Below are 18,422 nucleotides of genomic sequence, written 5' to 3'. Positions count from 1 at the left end.
TGTATAAAAGAAAGAAAGGTTCATATGTTTATGCTTTCCTAAAAATGTTGGTCGCCATGAAGAATTTCACCCGTGGTATTCACTAAGAAGGGGACGCCATGACGTTGGGCTCACAGATTTACTTCGAATTTTGTACACCTTTAGTAGGCCATTAGAACAACGTAAAGTGCTAATAGTAAGGTTCACTTCTCTGGTAATTCCGATAAAATCCCAAGAGGAGTTTTACGCGTCTACTATGTGGCTTATGTATCATAGTGTAGGTGCCAGATCATGATGACCAAGCGATTAGGCTGCTCTTCGAGCTTTGTTAGACGAACGGTTCGAATCCGACTCAAACTTAATTATTAATCAATTTTTTTCATCAATGGTCATATCATTTAATTTGTATGACATTTGAGAAGCAATTTAACTTTTTAAAAAACGACGTTTGTTTGCATGAAATTTCCATTTATGTTTCCCATGTCTGCATGACAAATACCATCCTGCAACGTGTGATGTCGCGAGCACATCTACATGACTCTTTTGGTCTGGCATATTGTGACTTACTTTATTACTTATGGTGAATAACGCTATTCGCATCATTCGTCTACAACCATCTTGCAAAGCGCAGACGCTAACCTCTTTTGTTTGTTCTTGTTTCTTAGTCTCTTTCTGTTCATTGCATTTGTTCAGGGCGGACGTCCCATGACATCCATTCGAGTTCATCGTTGATCTGTACAATCAGTTTTTTTTATTACAGAGGGCTGCTACTCCTCTCACCGAACACTTATTTGACCACAACGACTTCTTATGGTCGGTACCTTCGGGCAAATACATCAGTCACATAACAGAAGCGTAAAAATTCTCTTGCCGTTCTCTCGGAATTGCCAGAGTAGTGTACTTTACTACTTGCTCACTACGTTGCTTTAATGGCATACGAAAGGTGTACAGAGTCTGACGTTTATCAATGGTCCCAAAGTTGCGGCCTCCCCTTTGAAGGGTAATGAGGTCTCTTGTCCCCGCTATTAGCGATTATCACCTATTGTTCAAATAATTTTATAAGCCGGCTTTGAGATTCCCTTGTTTTCCTGGATCGAGTTCTTGCTGTTTACTGCCATCGTCTTGTTCGTTGCATAGCCGAATTATTATTAGCATGATTGCACCTCTTAGGGCTTGTTATCTCTCGTAAAATGATTTTGAGAATTGTCATACCTGTTTACTTCTTTTTTAATTGCTATAACTGTCATTAACTGGTTCATCTGAAATTTTACTTACTGATCTCTTGTCCTCTGAGGGATTATTGTTAAGGACATTCAAACAGATTTTGTAGGTCTTTCAAATGAAATTGACTTTTCTATTTGAAAGCTTCATACTGTTGGATTGTTGTTCAAATATCATAAACTTTGTTTGAGTTTAAAGAACCTTCATATATTCGTGAATATATGTTCATATATTTATGGTTTGTTTTAATTCTGAAACTTTCTATGAGTAAATCATTCTGTGCGCAATTAATGGTGAATGACGATCCAAACGCAGGGGTCCAGTCCATCCCCTACAGTCCTTATTGGTGATTTTGAGGCGTCGAGGTTTCCCCATTACATTAATTTTTCTAAACAGTTCATAACTATATTTTATTTTTTGATCGAGCGCAAAAACCTTTAGCGTTAAAATTTTTGCATCATGGTGTGACAGGCCATTCAGCATTTTGCTGACGGAATGAACTTCTAGTAACGAAGGCTGAACAGATAAGTTACCTATGATTGTGCTACTGTTTCTCTGCACTCTCTTTGGAAAGAATACAGTTTGCATCAGATGATATGAATGAATGAGATCTGCTAGCATCCTCTTTCTTGCACACTCACTTACATTATTAATATTGAATTAACTATATACAACTAATAATTTGTACCTCTTATAAAGTTGGTCAAGGAGCCTCCATATCTTGAGCAGAATTGTCATGAAATCAATCAGGGGACCTATAAATAACAACAATGAGAGGTTTAGATCAACCAAATTCAACCAGAGCTGCACAACATACACTCGCAATTGTCAGCTGTGAAAACGCATCGCTACCTGGACTATAATCTTTTGCCGAGCGAGATGTCGTCGCCTTCAAGTCATGGCACTGTGGAATCGACCCGAAGACTCAAAGTAGGCCTAGTTTTGTTTATAGTAATATGCCTTTTACTCTGTATACCCGTTCTTGTAGGAAAGATTCTAATGATGAGAAAATACATGTATGGATGAAAGGACTTGGTGTACTTGCTGAGAATGTAACTGTAACTGGTGATATTAGTGTGTATTATAATTATTAATAAAGTGTTATCCCTGACCCCTGTAACCGGGGGCGTTAGCCGAGAACCGCTAGATGTAAATATGGTAATCGGGGGCTCAAGGATGCAACAATCTGAAAAAATTAACAAACCATAGTGCCGCACTGCCCGCTGGGCGCCTAGCCGGCCGGTTATGCAACCCGCCTGACTCGGCGCTAGGCCGGCGCAGCAGCACACGCGCGCTCATATTACGACCAGAGCGCGCGTACGCTACATTGCTCGCCAGCTGGTGCCTGCAGAGTCTAAGTCCGTTATCAGCGCGTTACATAATGAAGGTCACGCGTTCGCTATATAAGCGGGCAGTGCACGCCACCGGAATCATTCCGCTGTGAAGCATTATGTCTCGTCGACGTGTCTATCGTCATCGCCGCCACCGCATGCCAGTTTACAAACACATAATTACCTTGCAAAATAAACTTGCTTTGAAACATCAAGGGACTCAACTGGAACACTGTGTTTCATCTACAAGACCACTCCCCCAAACCGTAAAGAACTCCCAGTAACGCAGACAGCTAACCAGTACCCTGGTAAAGGAAGCCTCTGAATTATCGCATTATCTAAGAAGTGCTCTGAGATACCAACAACGTTAGTCAGCCTCTAGGAGCAGTTCACTAAATTTAATTCCTTCTACATTTGGGAAAATCTGCTAATTCTCTCATTACTCGTGTACCTAAACTTTGTGGAGAGTGATTTCCTTTTCAAAGAGACATCCTTTGAGCAGGAATACCAGTCAACTAACTCCAGTCTAGAAATGGTGCAGATCGAACACCAACAACTACAGGAACTTTCCCATCAATGGCCCCATAACCGGCTACTACGATGTCACCTACAAGCTCTGGCGACCTCCGCTTCCCATAACTACTGAGGAGCAGGCCATGCCTAGTGAAACACACCCTGTTGATAGACTCAACTGACACCACAGTAATGTGAGCCGTGCCCTCCGCCTTCAGTGCCTTCTCAAGCCCTCTGTAAATGCACTTAGTAGCTATATTAAGATGCTGGTCATGACGAAACATTTGCACGAAATGCACTTTTGTGAGCTCACCATCCATGTCATACTCCCCACCTGTATCAAGGGTGTTCCTAGCTCCACCGACAATCACTGGTTGATCCTACTTCGTAAAATTCCTGCGTAACTTCACTAAGTTCATAATCACGTGAGACAGCTTTGCACTAGGCTTCACAGCGCTAGTGACCTGATACTCATTCCCCAACACTTCCTGTGACTGCTCGCTAATACCTCTGCTATCAGAACTGCGTAACAGCAGAATCTTCTTCTTTGTATTGGAATATGCAGCTGACTTACGCTCTGTAACTGCTGAGATCTGCTATGATTCCTACACCTACAGCTACAATAGGTTCCTCTCCACTAGACACTGACAGCTGATCAAACACACAAAGTGTAACCGTCGTAATAACTCCATATCCTCGCAGCCTTCTTGCCAACTGCCAGTTACCATTCCTTAGTCATCTTCTCCGTCCTATTCCTGTCTAGTTCCTCCTTTGGGTTTTTGACTGCACGTGATGTGCACAGGTCTTACGCTCCTGCTTCTCTATTAATTTATTTTTTCTCCATATCCTGCAATTCCAGAAGAATGTTTCAGTAGAATTAACACTGGCTTGCCCACTGTATTCTCTCCAATGAATTGGCAGCGCAAGTACAAAAAATTACCTTGTCTTCGGGCGTCCTCTGGGCGATGAAGTCGAAGTAGCCGATGGAACCGCCCCAGTGGCCCAGGTAGGAGTCGAACCCGCGGTAGGTGGGCGTGAGCTCCACCTCGTGGAAGCCCAGGTGCCACTTGCCGACGGCCCTCGTCACGTAGCCCAGCTCCTTCAGGTATCCAGGCAGCAGCGTGCCAGGGGCCAGGCCGCGACCCTCGAACTCGTCCATAGGAATACCCTGCTGGCCTGTTTATCGCGTCAGTGACTCACTCATGACATAGCGATTTGACCCTTTTCATTCATTTTTAATGTCAGAGACGTGTAGGAAAATTTACGGTCCTCGTGGATGGGGGTTGGGCTGTGGGTTTGCATCCCACAAAAGTAAAAGCCAATTTGAAACATTTCCTATAGAAAATGTAAACGTCAGATGGACTGAAAGGCATCCACTCTGATTAAGAAGAAATACTCTAGTTTATGGAAGACAGAACGTACAGGGATTTGCATGTAAAATTGAGAATTTAATTCGAGAATTGGAAATACTAAAAATGGATAGCCTTGTAATGATATAAATTAAAAATTAAGGCTGAGGACAAGAAGCGATTTTAGACTATATCCTGTTCTGGAGTGGAGTGGGAAAAACTGAAATCAGATTTAGCAATTTTTACGAGATGGAAACGGAAACAAGGAATAATTAAATAGGAAAAAAGTGATTGAAGGAATAGTCAGTATAACAACAAAATTTCGTGGAATGAAACTGTAGTTAATTTCGGTTATTGCCCAAATGAAGATACCACTGAGGAGAGGAAGAGAGATTTACTCTATGACTACAAGAAGTGAATTATGAATATCCATGAAGACTTGAATTTGGTAATAATGGAGAACATAAATCAACGAATTGGAAAGAGATTAACTGACGACGTTACAGGTTCATACGGAGTGGACTCAAAGATGTTGATGGCAGGAGGCTGGTTAATTATGGAAGGATTCAGAAGTGTACTGTTATGAATGGTCAATTTCAGCACAAAGTTTTTCGTAAATACACCTGAATTAAGTTGCTAACAAATCTAAAATCAGTTACAGTCTAGTTAATGGTATGAAGATAGCATGTGACAAGGTACAAGATGTAACAGTAAAAACATGGATAGTGAGTGGCTCCTTCCATTGTGTAATTACTTCATGAATTGGTTTTTAATTTAAGTCAAAGCTAAAACAGGAAGCGTAGGAGAAGGGTGTTGGAAGCACAACTATAGAGAACCCAAAATAAAGGTTTTAATTTAATGTATATTTTGCAGCTGTGAACGTCACTGTGCTCAGTACACGCAAAGCTTAAATAAAAACGCGTTTGGTCACAAATTTTTCGTGTTTCATTAAATTACGCGACGAATTTCGGACCCTATGTATCCATATTCAGGTGAAGGCATCCGATACATAACTTAGATACACTCTTGATTAATGTGAACTGTATTGTCCTGTTATCAAAAAGTTTTATGTTAGGTTTCTTATTTCGTGAATGGAGTGCGGAAATACGTGAGAAACTGTGGAAAAAAATCGGTGATCAAACAAGAAAGAGCATTTTTAACATTTTGAGGTCAGCATATATTGGTTTATTTGTTTACAATTCTTTAAGGACACTCAAGAGATGAATTTCATCACACAATGTCCGGTATCTGAGTTTTGAGAATTTGATATATGCAAGATATAAATTTTAGACAAGTCTTTAAAATTACTAAAATAAGTACAAATAGCGAAATTTATTCATTTCCCATACATTCAGGCATTTTGGTTTTGTGGAGGTATATTTCTAATTGTTCTAACAGACTTTGGGTCTAGCCATTGGCTACACTGAATAGTATTGTCAAATCGTTTTCTATCATACTGATCAACCGTTTGGTGTGCAGTAACAGATTCTTCAAAGGGGTTAAATCTGAAAGCATTTATGCGTTCTTGGAAATGGATTTCGAAATATCTGTCTGTTTTCCCTATATAGTCGGTAGGACAGATGAAGCATAATACTTTGTACATTACAATGCTGTTGAATTTTTTGTTTCCTTCTTTAATGATGTCGACTAATAATTGTTCTAATTTTTTATTAGTGGATAATGCAATTGTTACTTTGGATTTTTTGGAAACATTAGAAATTTTTTGTGCAATGGGGTCGAGGGACGGGGTGGTTGCAGATATTTTTCTTGTTGTTGTGCTTACCACGTAGGGAGACAGTCAGAAATTTAGAAACAAGTTTCTGAGAACACATAAATGATTTAAGATTCAACCACTTCGACATGTCAGTTATTATGCAGCATATGCTAGAAACCAAATCCATGATCAACATGATAGAAAAGAGTTTGTTAGTACTTTATAGTGAAGAGAATAGTAAGACCTTGAATCCATTACTACATTTGGGAATATACCTCTACAAAATCGAAAAGCATGAATCCATGTTAAATGAAAATACATATTTCGCTACTGTACTTACTTTAGCAATTTTGAAGATTTATCTTAAATTTATCTAATCTAAATCTAATGCATATATCAACTCCTTGAAACTCAAATTCCTGACTGTATGTTATGTTTTATCTTTGACCACATCGGGTTAAACTACATCTGTGAAGGGTTTCTAAACAGATCTAAAACAACACGCGCCTTGACTAAAGTGATCTGAGACAGCAGTACGAATAAAATAAAATATGCTTACCGCAAAAGGTTAAAAATGTTCTTCCTTGTTTATTCTGTAAACTTTTCACTTCTTTTTTCTATGTTACTCACATTTTGTCGTAGTCAGTTCACGAAATACGAAACCTAACATCAAACTTTCTCATAACACTAAAATACATTTAACTTTAATCAAGACCAAATGTAAATGATGTATTAGACGCTTTAGATGAATCCACAGCGTCAAAAATGTGTCGTTTAATTAAGTAAAACAGGAAAAAATTCTGACCGAAGACGTTTTTATTCGAACTTCCTGTACTACAAGAAAAAAGTGTAAAAATGTTTTATTAGGAAAGATAAAGTTTGGATGCAGTTGAGGGTGGCTGGAGTTCAAATGAACTACAAAATTTCCTGAAACAATCAATTAAGGAAGCAATGGATAAGGCTTTAGGAAGAGAAAAGGAGAGAACAGTAAGGACCGATTGGATGGCCACTGTATTGTTGGAGGTGGCTGTGGAACAGACAAAGCTGTATGACTTAGTTATGCCCTGGGAGCAAGAGGATTGAAACTGATATAAGGAATGAATAGAGAAGGATGAGAAATTTAGAGGATATTATAGTGAACAGGTATGGGACAGGGTATCAGAGGAAACAGAGCATTTACTTGAATATAGGAGATTGTAGAAATCATGGTGGATGATAAGATAGACGACAATGGCTGGCAATCCTGAACCCACAATATAACTTGTACCTATTAGACAACGGAAATAGCAATTTGAAAAACTTCTGGTAGAGGAAGGAAGAAATCAGGAAATAGGAGACTACAACAGAAGCAGTAGTTAAAGTAGGAAAATATTTGAGTGAACCATTCCAAACACAGTAAGGCTTATAAAGGGCTGCGTATGTCACGCCGACCTTGTTTAAAATATGTATGCAGTATATACTGAAATGGTGGAGGTATGAGAGTTGGAACATGGAACTAGATACTCACTATTATTTGGAGATAACAAAGTACTGATTGTACAAAGTAGGGAGGATGCGAAGTTAATGATAAAGAGGTTATTCGAATGAGGCGGGCTTAGACTAAATGTAAGCGAAACAATCTAGCAATTGGAGGAGATGGAGACATATAGCATTGCCGCAGGGAACTATTGAAATAATATAGTAGTTTATATGTTTAAGATCGATAATCCACAGCACTGGAAGTTGTGAAGCAGACTTGAAAGGCACGATCCAGCAAGCAAGAGGAGGAATTAAGATGCTAAATGGAATTCTGTGGGACCAGGCAATATGAAAATAAACAAGAAGGGCAATCAGGATATCCAGAACGGAGAGGAGAAGAAATTAGGAAATTAGGGAGATAATGAATATGGAAAAACCGACTGTGCAAAGAATTGACGAAAAGTACTCTTCAGTGGTATGGCCATGTACGGCGAATGAAGCAAAAACGATGGTCCAAAGCAATATGTATTGGTCGTCACCGGCAAGGAGTAACCACTGACGGCCTAGACACTGAGAGCGGGAGTAACTGGAATGATGAAGAACAGGAAGACTCCCATGGTCGTATATGCTGGTGAATGGGAATACAGGGCAACTGCTATAGATTAGAGACGCCCTTAAAACTAAAAGTACTATGTCTAGGTGTAATAATTCTTCCGTCGTGTACTGTGCGCTCACCTGTGCGTATGGGATACTTTCCCGTCATGAAGGCAGCCCTGGACGGCGTGCAGAGTGGCTGGACATAGTGGCTGTTGAGAATGATCCCATGGTAAGCCAGTGCGTCCATGTTTGGCGTGGGGATTTGATCTGACCCGTGAAAACTGACGTCATTCCAGCCCTGTTGGACACGAAGTAGAAGGCACGAATTTAGTTCTAGGTGTTATTTTTTAGTAAAGTTAAAACTAGTTGAACTACAGGATCATTACGTCAGTGCCTAATTTAGCCAACGCGAGGCAGACCAGCTCTTATGTACCTTTAATCAGAACTTTAGACGAATGGCGTAGGCTGTTTAATAGAGTTAGGCCCCCCAGCCCTAGCAGTTTTCATAAACTCGTTTTCGTGGGTGTGAGACATCAGTGGCATAAAAATTGACGTCTGTACGCCGAATGAAAGGAAGAACAACTTCTGATTAGACGTCGACCAAAGCGTAGTCACAGATGAGGCAATACATCATAACAACCTACCTAATCCCGAGTGGGTACACATCTGGGAAGCAACATAGTAGCGATTACGTGTAGTGTGAATACGAGTCCTTGGTACATTTCTGAACCTGTGTGGTACCAGATACTAGGTAAACTATCATGCTTGTAAAACCACTGTATCCTCAGTGTCGTAACCACGGACAGTTATCCTGATGGAAGAACCCACTTGCGTGATGGGAAGAAATCAAAGAAAGGATGCAGGTAGTCCATTGTAAAGCCACCTACTCACATCTGACAAGGTGGCCTATTACTGTCATGGGAACCATGAAAACCTAGGTGCGCTTTCACTCTCTCGTAAGATGTCACAGATCGCCTCCTATCTTTGTTTACAGAGGGGTCAAGTTTCCTACCTCCTCTTTCTCTCGCGACGCGTGGATGTCTACCACCACGTCACCTACTCGAGGTTTCACCATATTTCAACCAGTTTCTGTATATGCTCAACACATAAGCCCGTGAACGTCCTAGCAGCCTTGATGTTTGCGAGATGTTTGCTGCCAGGGGCAGAGCCTTAACAACCTTCCCTACACGTCAAAGCGTGGATAGGGATGAGTGTGTACGTGAATGTGTGTGTGTGTGTGTGTGTGTGTGTGTGTGTGTGTGTGTGTGTGTGTGTGTGGGTGGGTGGGTGTTGGGTTGTCACATGTCTTGCCCACACACTCGGCGTCGCCAATGATGACAGGGAGGTAGCATTGACCTGGAGGCCCTCTGCACAGTGCTCCAAGAGGCAAACCTCAGATGTCACAAGGACAAATCAACGTTGTTTTTCATCTCCCAAGTCACTTGCTACTGATACGTATTCACAGCCTCTGGTATTCAGCCTATGTCAGAGTATGTCGACACGATCCAGTGCCTACCCGTTCCTAAGACACGATGCAGCTAAAGTCCGCCCCAGCGTCAACCAAAGTATTGCAGACGTTTTATCCCACATACAGCCGCAATTGCTGACCCTTCACCCGTTGGTGTGAAGGAATGTCAAATGTGAATGGATGCCTTTATGTGACACAGCACTTCTGAGTCTGACAGTCGTTCCCCCGTCTTACATTCTTAATGGCGTACAATCCGCTCTATCCACTGAATCTGAGGGTGGACGTTCCTGATTGTGGGTGGGGGCCCGTCCTTTCCCAAGTCGTAGATGGCGTCAAACGGCCGATTGCGTTCATGTCTACATCAAAGTGTGACTATGGTGAAATCGAAAAAGAAGCCCTGGGCACCATCTTCAGCGTAAATAAATTTCATGATCATATTTACGGCAGCCGTCTGTTATTACATAGCGTTACAGCAGATATTTCCACCCGCACCACGCATTTAGAGTCGACTTGAAGTTGCCGCAAATTCGCAGCGCACCACTTGGTTTTTCACCCAAGACTATGGGTGTGGCCGCTTGACAGTTTGCAGTAGGAGTGATGAGAACCGCATCCTGAAGCCGGTAGACTACATCCCACAGTTTGTCTTTCTGGTCAAATAGGACGCTGTCCGTTTTGCAGAATCGAGAGCGAGCTGTAGGCAGAAGGTCAATATGATCTTCGAAGTTCGCAACTCCAGATGTGAGGGTATCAAAAACGAAGAGAATTTTTTTCTGCTACTGCCTTATAAGAATTTGTGGCCCCACTGTGGATGGTGGGTTCTGGGGTGTCACCGCCGGCACCACACTTGCTAGGTGGTAGCCTTTAAATCGGCCGCGGTCCGGTAGTATACGTCGGACCCGCGTGTCGCCACTATCAGTGATTGCAGATCGAGCGCCGCCACACGGTAGGTCTAGAGAGACGTTCTAGTACTCGCCCCAGCTGTACAGCCGACTTTGCTAGCGATGGTTCACTGACAAATTATGCTCTCATTTTCCGAGACGATAGTTAGCATAGCCTTAAGCTACGTCATTTGCTACGACCTAGCAAGGCGCCATTATCATTTGCTATTTATCTTGTGATGCATGTACCGTCAAGAGCTATGTTCACCTCTTATGGATTAAAGTTAAGTATTCCAGAAGCTACGTACTATTTTTGCTACTATAAAGACCTTGTCATTTTCCAGACCTCACGCCAGCCTGCGTGAGCTTTAACGCGTGCCTTTCGGCTTCTCCTCATAGTGGCTTGGCTGTCTTGCCAAGTCACAACAGGTTCCGCTTCGTGAATCTTGAGTCCCAGAAGGTTGCAGTAGGGGGTTCATCTGTCACCATATCTGCATGGTGTAGGAGTGATAGGTGTTTGGGGCCTGAAATTTTCCTTTGATCTGGATGATATCACTTTTTTCCCTATATAGAAGGGGGCTAAATGGATGAAGGGGAAGTGACTCCAAAATATAGTACGTGTCCCAGTTGATAGATATAGCTTAAGTCACAGTGCCTGTCTAAAAATTGACTGAGTGTCCATTGATCTCTAGAGAAAGGTGCAAGATATTAGAGGCAAGAGCCAACGTAGCACACATGAAACTTGTGACATGTCGTTGCCGTTTCTTTCATGATTCCCAACGTCCCAGGTATTACAGTCCACCACCATGTTGAGAGCCGACAGATAGATGTCTGCTAAATATTGCATCTTGCAATTTTCGCTAAACATTTCCACATGTACAAACAATGTTTTGACGGTTCATGAAACATTGTCTACATGATGGAAGTTACTATGTGCAACGGCGGTAGGGATGGTCTGTGGGGTCGAGGTGCTGCCTGCCTGAGGCCCTGCTTCCAAGACAGTGGATTGCGGGTTAGTCAGCAAAACGGGTCGTGTGTCTATTATATGTGTTGTCAATCGGTGCGATTTTTCGAACACACGGATGATGGAGAGACGTGTTTCAAGACATTGATTCTCAAGCTTCAGAAGATCCATGCAGAAACCATTGTGTGGGGCTTGAACCAGTAATGTTTCCCGAACTAGTAATGCGGCATAGTATAATTTGCAATTGTAGATGGAGGAGTAGAAACTGCAGTCTCTGGCAAATCCTTGAATCCAGGCAATCTATTCTCTTTATGACTGAATGACCTACTTGTGGAAACTGAAGAACGGCAACTGAAAGAACATATGTCATGCTGCAGCAACATGGACTTGTAAGTAGGATTATTCCAGAAAACTGGTCTTCAGTTGCTAATACAGTAGTACTTATTCATATACCATATTCATATAGTGGTTCTGATTCAGGGTTTAACTTACTGTTGAGAAGTTGAAAGATCTTCGGTCGTGTGTAGATGAGGAAGTATGTTCAGTGCTGTTTGGGCCCTATGATGTCACGGGTGATGAATTATTGTCTCAGACAGACAGCATAGTTCGCGCAGGGTTCAACCTTTTTACGAAACTGTTGCAATCCAGGCGGCGCTGAATGAAGGCCAAAGATGGTGGAGAAGAGATTTGTCAGATGATTGGATGGTTCTGACGGTGGAAATGGCTCTGAGCACTATGGGACTTAACATCTGAGATCATCAGTTCCCTAGACTTACAACTACTTAAAACTAATTAACCAAAGGATATCACACACATCCATGCCCGAGGCAGGATTCGAACCTGCGATCGTACCGGTCGCGCGGTTCCAGACTGAAGCTCCTAGAACCACTCGGCTACACCGGCCGGCTAAGATGATTGGAAAGGTCCCCAGAGGGAGTGGGGTACCTGCAGATATATGTCCGAAAAATAGCTCCACATTCAACATTATGTAATGTAGGACATACAGTAAGAGAATCGAGAGCTCGTTTTTCCCGCGTGCCGTTCGAGAGTGGCACGGTAGAGAGACAGCTTGAAGGTGATTCATTAAACCCTCTGCATGCATTTTATTGTGAATAGCAGAGAAATCACGTAGATGTAGATGTAAAAGTTCTGAGGGATGTTGAAGGTCCTCTGTCGAACCAAAGTTGTACACTGTCCTATCCTCATCCCCAAATGAAGCGTTAAACTTAACGACATAGGAAAACAATATCCAGGACATAACAATTTTATTGTCCAAATAAACGTATCCTTTGACACCGTGCAAACATTGGCAAAGAACACAATGACAAGAGTAACACAACAGGTACAAAATAACTGTGGATCACTATAATAAATGAGATGTGCACTAAGCAGTGAGGACACTGGTACGACACTAAGTTCACAGAGCAAAGACATTCGGAACTAAACATTGCTTGGAGCCAAGTCAGGAATGGGCACCTGCTAGAAGCTAAGTTAGGCGATGATCACTAGCTGGATGTTAGACTTAATTTAACTTAAACTAACTTACACTAAGGACGACACACACACCCGTACCCGAGGGAGGACTCGAACCTACGACGGGGTGGAGTGGGGGGGGGGGGGGGGGAGACCACGCGGACTGTGACAAGACGCCCAAGACCGCGCGGCTACCCCGCGCGGCTGGATGTTAAGTCTGTGGGCTGTGAGTCCGTGTCCAACGATGACGATTGTTCCGGATTAGGTTCAATAAGCAGCATTCAGTGTGAGGCTGTAGGGCCAAACTGTCCAATTCAGAATGACGTCACTAATGACGAATGCACTGTGTTGCTGCACATCCCTGGATATAAACCGAAGTGAGAGTCCGGGAGAAGAGTAGACGATGACTTCCGACAAAGGCATTCGTCCCTAACGACGGACTTCGAGAGGAATCCTGTTTGTTGGCGTAAGTATATGGCGTAAGTAGTTACTTGGATCGGGAGAGGCTTTTAAAGCGTGACTGACTGGCGCTGTCCTGAGACCAGCTTACATACTAGCTTATATAGTTGCCTTCCGCGGAATACTGTGGGTATTGTTGCCCTATCATGTGTTGTGTGGACGCAAGTAGTTCCGGTGTTGGCGACGCCCTTTGCCAGCGCCGGCTCTGCCTCCTGGTGATCAGTCTTGACGACTTTGTGTTGTACTTGGAATGCTGAGGAAGCGTGGACAGGAATGGCTGCCCCTGCCAGGGAGCTGCCCACAACATTGCCCATCTGTTGTGCGGGAACTGACGACATAGCATACCTACTTCACGATTATTGGAGTACTGAAGATGCAAAATACTACTATCAAGCATACGACAGCCTACGTATGGGTTGACGATTGAGATGCAAGGCTGAAAGACTACACTGGACTTGTGGTATGATTCGAAAGGCTACAGGTGACTGAGTTTATGCCCTGGCACTGATCACTTTAACCAGTAAGCCTTCCAGTTCTCCACCTGGAACGTGATTCTGCTAAATTTGATTTTGCTCTCTGACTGAGATTGTTGTTATTAGTTTGCTTTAGAGGTTATCACATTTATTAGAATATAATTGAACTCATATGCTTAAATAATTTAATTAAATGATGGCCTTGTCATTTTTGTAGTCAACTGTTTGTGGGTGATTAGTATATCAGCATGGAACTGAGGTTTCATAAAAATAATGGCGCAGCTTCATTGATGACAAAATAGGACAAATAATAAAGGTTATACATGATGATAAATAAATCATGACATGTTGGTAACACAAGTGGACGCAACAAATAGTTAACACTTCAATGGTTGGCAGTAGGTTGGTAAAAACTAAGGTTTGTCAGAGTAAACTATTTACTTTGGCTCCAAACGTGGATAAGGCAATATGAAACTATCTAAAACTGAATAGACTTTGATGCATTTATTCTATACAGAAGTTATACTACGCTGGTACAGCTGAGAACAAATTTAGCGCTGTCTCGTGGGACAGTCGTGGTTTGAGCAGTAATGAGCAGCGCCTGTAATTCGTTATCGTGGTCACAAAATATGTGAAGTCGTGGCTAGCAATCTGTTAGACAGATCGCAATTAATCTCTAAAGGAGCCCTGAAATTTCGGCAGATTCCAGCTTGTGACACTCGTGTTTGCCGGTCGTGCCGCGAACCAATTTCTCACTTACATGGCAGTGCACACAAGAAGTTCGAACGTGAAGGCGGCAGACCCGACACGAATAAGATTGTTCCCAGCACAGCGAGCTGTCCGAGGTGTCTGTACAGCTACGTCCTCACCACAAGCTCCAGAGTCAAAACCAATGCCAGCGTGAAGTCACACTCAGGAAGAGTTTCCCAAGTGCAGCCCCCTCATAACAACAGTCAAGACCAGAATCCTATCCAGACCGGAGTCTGAATCAGAAGAACAGGTTTCGCCGTTCCTCACTTTCCATCAAACCTCAGTAAACTCCAGAGAAGCACACATGCAACCACCCCCACAAGGGTTTCATGCCAATTACAAAACTCCACAGGACCTACATGTCTCGCCCCCCCCCCCTTCCCCCCCCCCCCCCCCCCCCGCCTCTAAGTCGTCTGCTCTACCCATGGGGAAGAAGCCAATCCCTGAGTTGTATATTCCAACGCATAGAGAAGAACACGTTGTGCTCCCACCTTGTTTTTTTTTTTCCACAGCACTTTAGGCAGCATGCTGTGAGTTTTCATTTAGTCGTAAAGTGAACAGCACATTTATCACACAGATCGTATCACAGAGATCGTTATCTAGATGGCGCAAATGTTACAGCGTATCTGACCAGGAGCCTCTGATAAACTAAGAGAACTGATTTTGTGTTCCCACGTAGACCGTTCCAGAGGCACCATAAATGTTCTAAAATTGTATTCAAAGATCTGAGGTTTCCCAGAAACTCAGAAGGCAGAGGGATGACACGACCTGGCAGCTACCTCGATAGCATCAGTTCCACTTTGAACATGGAAACACTTGAACTTTTACGGCCATCCTTCTGTTAACAAACGGTGTTTACGACACTGTTGAAATGCCTTGGAAGGGCAACCTGAATTTATCTCACACCCCTGCACCTACCGTGGCAAAAGGCATCCAACACATAGGTCAGGGAGGCAGCCTTTTTCCTCTTTCGCCAAAAGCATTGTCTGCACACCGGTGCGAGAAGTTCATGGGACCAGCATTCTGTCTCCGGTAAGTGCTTGGAGCTATTCTTTTCCCTAATAGCTCCACCTGGCTTCCAAAGCCCAAACGTCCACTGCCTGATTTGCTGCTAAATGATCAAATTACCTGCTTATTCTCAACTCCAGGAAATTCTATTCAAAGGTGATCCACAATAAAGATCCCGCATGAATTAACAATATGTATCGTACCATCAGTGCCTGGTCGTGTTGATAACTTCCTGTCGTCTCACAAAAATGTCTTGAGTGTAAAATCAGAGTGTGAAATCAGAGAGGCCTTGAATATAATAAATAGTGAATGACTCGTCCTCTCTCAAGCCTGTTGCTATTATCTGACCAGTGGAGCAAATACCTGGATGTTGTGACAGACGGCATGCACAGACATGGATATGTTATAATGTGCTTGTTGAGCAACATGCCATTCCTCCTCCATGGTATGGACAGATTTGTTCGGAATGGACATTTGCTGTGCACGTGGATTACGTCACGTACTCATTCAATCCAGCATAGAGTTATTGACTTGTCCAAATGCCCCATACGCGTTGGTATTGAAGAATTAGACCAGGCAGTCACATGCGGACTCACAATGCAGCCCGTTTAAAAGTCTATACGTTCTAGTAACATTACCACTTGGTCAGATGCCACTTTCTGAGACTTTTAGTATTTACTAAGCAACTGACGTTGTTGTCACCACCCAATTATGCATTATTTGTCACTTCTTAGTCAGATAACAGGGTCTTGCTCTGCTACAATCAATGTATTGTGGTGGCCCCTCTACATTTCAGTTATATTCTCATCTATGGTAAACATACACTATTATTTTAAAAGTATCCAGTTGCACGTACGTAATGTGGAACTAATCGCGGTATGACATGTGAGGCAGACCCGCCAGTATGAAAGGACGCAGGCGTATTGTGTTTTCGGTAGAGTAGCCAAAGCAGTGGAATCAAGTAGTAGGAGAACTCAGAGACCACAAACGTGGACTAGTCACTGAATTTCACGCTAGTAACAAACCCATCAGTGATGCCTGACAGCAGGTGAAGTGACAGTGAACAGGAAGCAAGAACCGCAGCTAAAGATGGACTTATGTACTTAGAGACAAGGAACGTCGATTACTGCGGAGTGTGGTTGTAGAAAAAAAAAATGTTCAAACGGCTCTGAGCACTATGGGACTCAACATCTGAGGCCATAATGAACCTAAGGACATCACACACATCCATGTCCGGGGCAGGATTCGAACCTGCGACCGTAGCACTCGCGTGGTTCCAGACTGAAGCGCCTAGATCCGCTCGGCCACTGTTGCCGGCCGTTGTAGAAAAATCGCGTAAAATCAGGATAAGGAATCGCTCATTAATTCCAGTGTGCTTCCAGATGTTAAATTTGCCAAATGAATGCTTCTAGGGAGTTAAAAAAATGAGACACACTGTCGACCAGATGGAAATAAATGATCCGGAGTGATGAAACACACTTGCATTCTGATGGAAGGATTTGTGTTTGATTAATTCGTGGAGAACGTTACGTGCCGTCGTGTGTAAAGCCAGCTGTGAGGTACGGTGGAGATAGCGTTACCGTGTAAGACTGGTTTTCGTGGTTAGTCAATGCTCATGGGAAGCCGCTAAATGTAAGGGATATGAACACTCTCTAGAGCAATGTGAACTGTGTCTAGTACAGAAACAACCCGGAGGTGATTACAGTTTGTGTCAACATGCAACTCCACCCTTTCATAAGCAGCACCTGTTAGGCAATAGTTTGTGGACAATAACATTCCTGAAACTGACCGGCCCGCTCAAATTCTCTCCCTGAACCAATTGGAACACATTCGCGATTAGTCAGAACTTCGACATCGCTCCATATATCTGCATCCAACATCAGTACATTCTTTGGTTTTGTCTTTTGAGGCACAGACATTCAGAGAGCTTGTTGAATCTATACATAGTAGAGTTCACGACGTTACAAAGTATGGTTACACCTAATATTAACGTCCCTCCTTCTCGTAGTAGTGCAAGACAGCGTGACAAAATATAGTCCTGTAGGCGGCGGTGTTGATATGATTCGTCGTGTCACCTTTGTACCACTGCAAGAAAAGATACACAGCTGGATGCGATTGGAAGGAGGAAGTGTTCTTATGGCCTTCCATCTGCAACTATCAAGAGTACACATCAACTTTGGAGCCGGCCGCGGTGGTCTCGCGGTTCTAGGCGCGCAGTCCGGAACCGCGCGACTGCTACGGTCACAGGTTCGAATCCTGCCTCGGGCGTGGATGTGTGTGATGTCCTTAGGTTAGTTAGGTTTAAGTAGTTCTAAGTTCTAGGGCACTGATGACCACAGCTGTTAAGTCCCATAGTACTCAGAGCCATTTGAACCATTTTGGACTGTGATTGTGTCGACGCAGCTACGGTTTCCCTACAAATTTCATCACAAGAACAAACAACAGAGAAGCAAAAAGGGAAGTTGGGTTGCCTTTCGCAACAACACGGTTAGGACTACAGACCTTCAGAACGCAACTTCATCACTTTCACGGCGAGAGATATACCCGTCGGTGCAACGTCAATAGTTAAGAGAGGACTTCATTTGGCATCTTCGCCACGGGACTTTCATGTCTGGGAAACAATTGGCGTCGAAGAGACAGTCCGCAAACTCAGAAACAGGGGACGAAATAAGGCGTGAATCGAGACCTGCTCCCACAGAGCAGAGCTGAAGGTAATGAGACGCGAGCTCTACCCAGTGATGGAAGCATTGTAGTCCTTCCTGCTGACAAGGTCAATTCAGCCGTAAC

At 43.2% G+C, this 18,422-nt stretch overlaps 1 protein-coding gene across 1 annotated transcript in view; it reads right to left on the bottom strand.

The window, feature by feature from the left end:
* LOC124788393 (arylsulfatase B-like) overlaps positions 1 to 18,422 on the bottom strand; it is a 92,539-nt gene that overhangs the window by 53,318 nt on the left and 20,799 nt on the right. Inside the window, exons 3-4 of the mRNA XM_047255659.1 lie at positions 8,301 to 8,460; positions 3,985 to 4,220 (exon numbers count right to left, since the gene is read on the bottom strand). Coding sequence (XP_047111615.1) covers positions 3,985 to 4,220; positions 8,301 to 8,460 — 396 coding nt within the window. The remainder of the gene's footprint in view (positions 1 to 3,984; positions 4,221 to 8,300; positions 8,461 to 18,422) is intronic.

This window comes from Schistocerca piceifrons, chromosome 3 (genome assembly GCF_021461385.2).
Source record: "Schistocerca piceifrons isolate TAMUIC-IGC-003096 chromosome 3, iqSchPice1.1, whole genome shotgun sequence".
NCBI lineage: Eukaryota > Metazoa > Arthropoda > Insecta > Orthoptera > Acrididae > Schistocerca > Schistocerca piceifrons.
The sequence above is the reverse complement of the archived record's forward strand: the minus strand, read 5'-3'. Positions and strand labels throughout refer to the sequence as shown.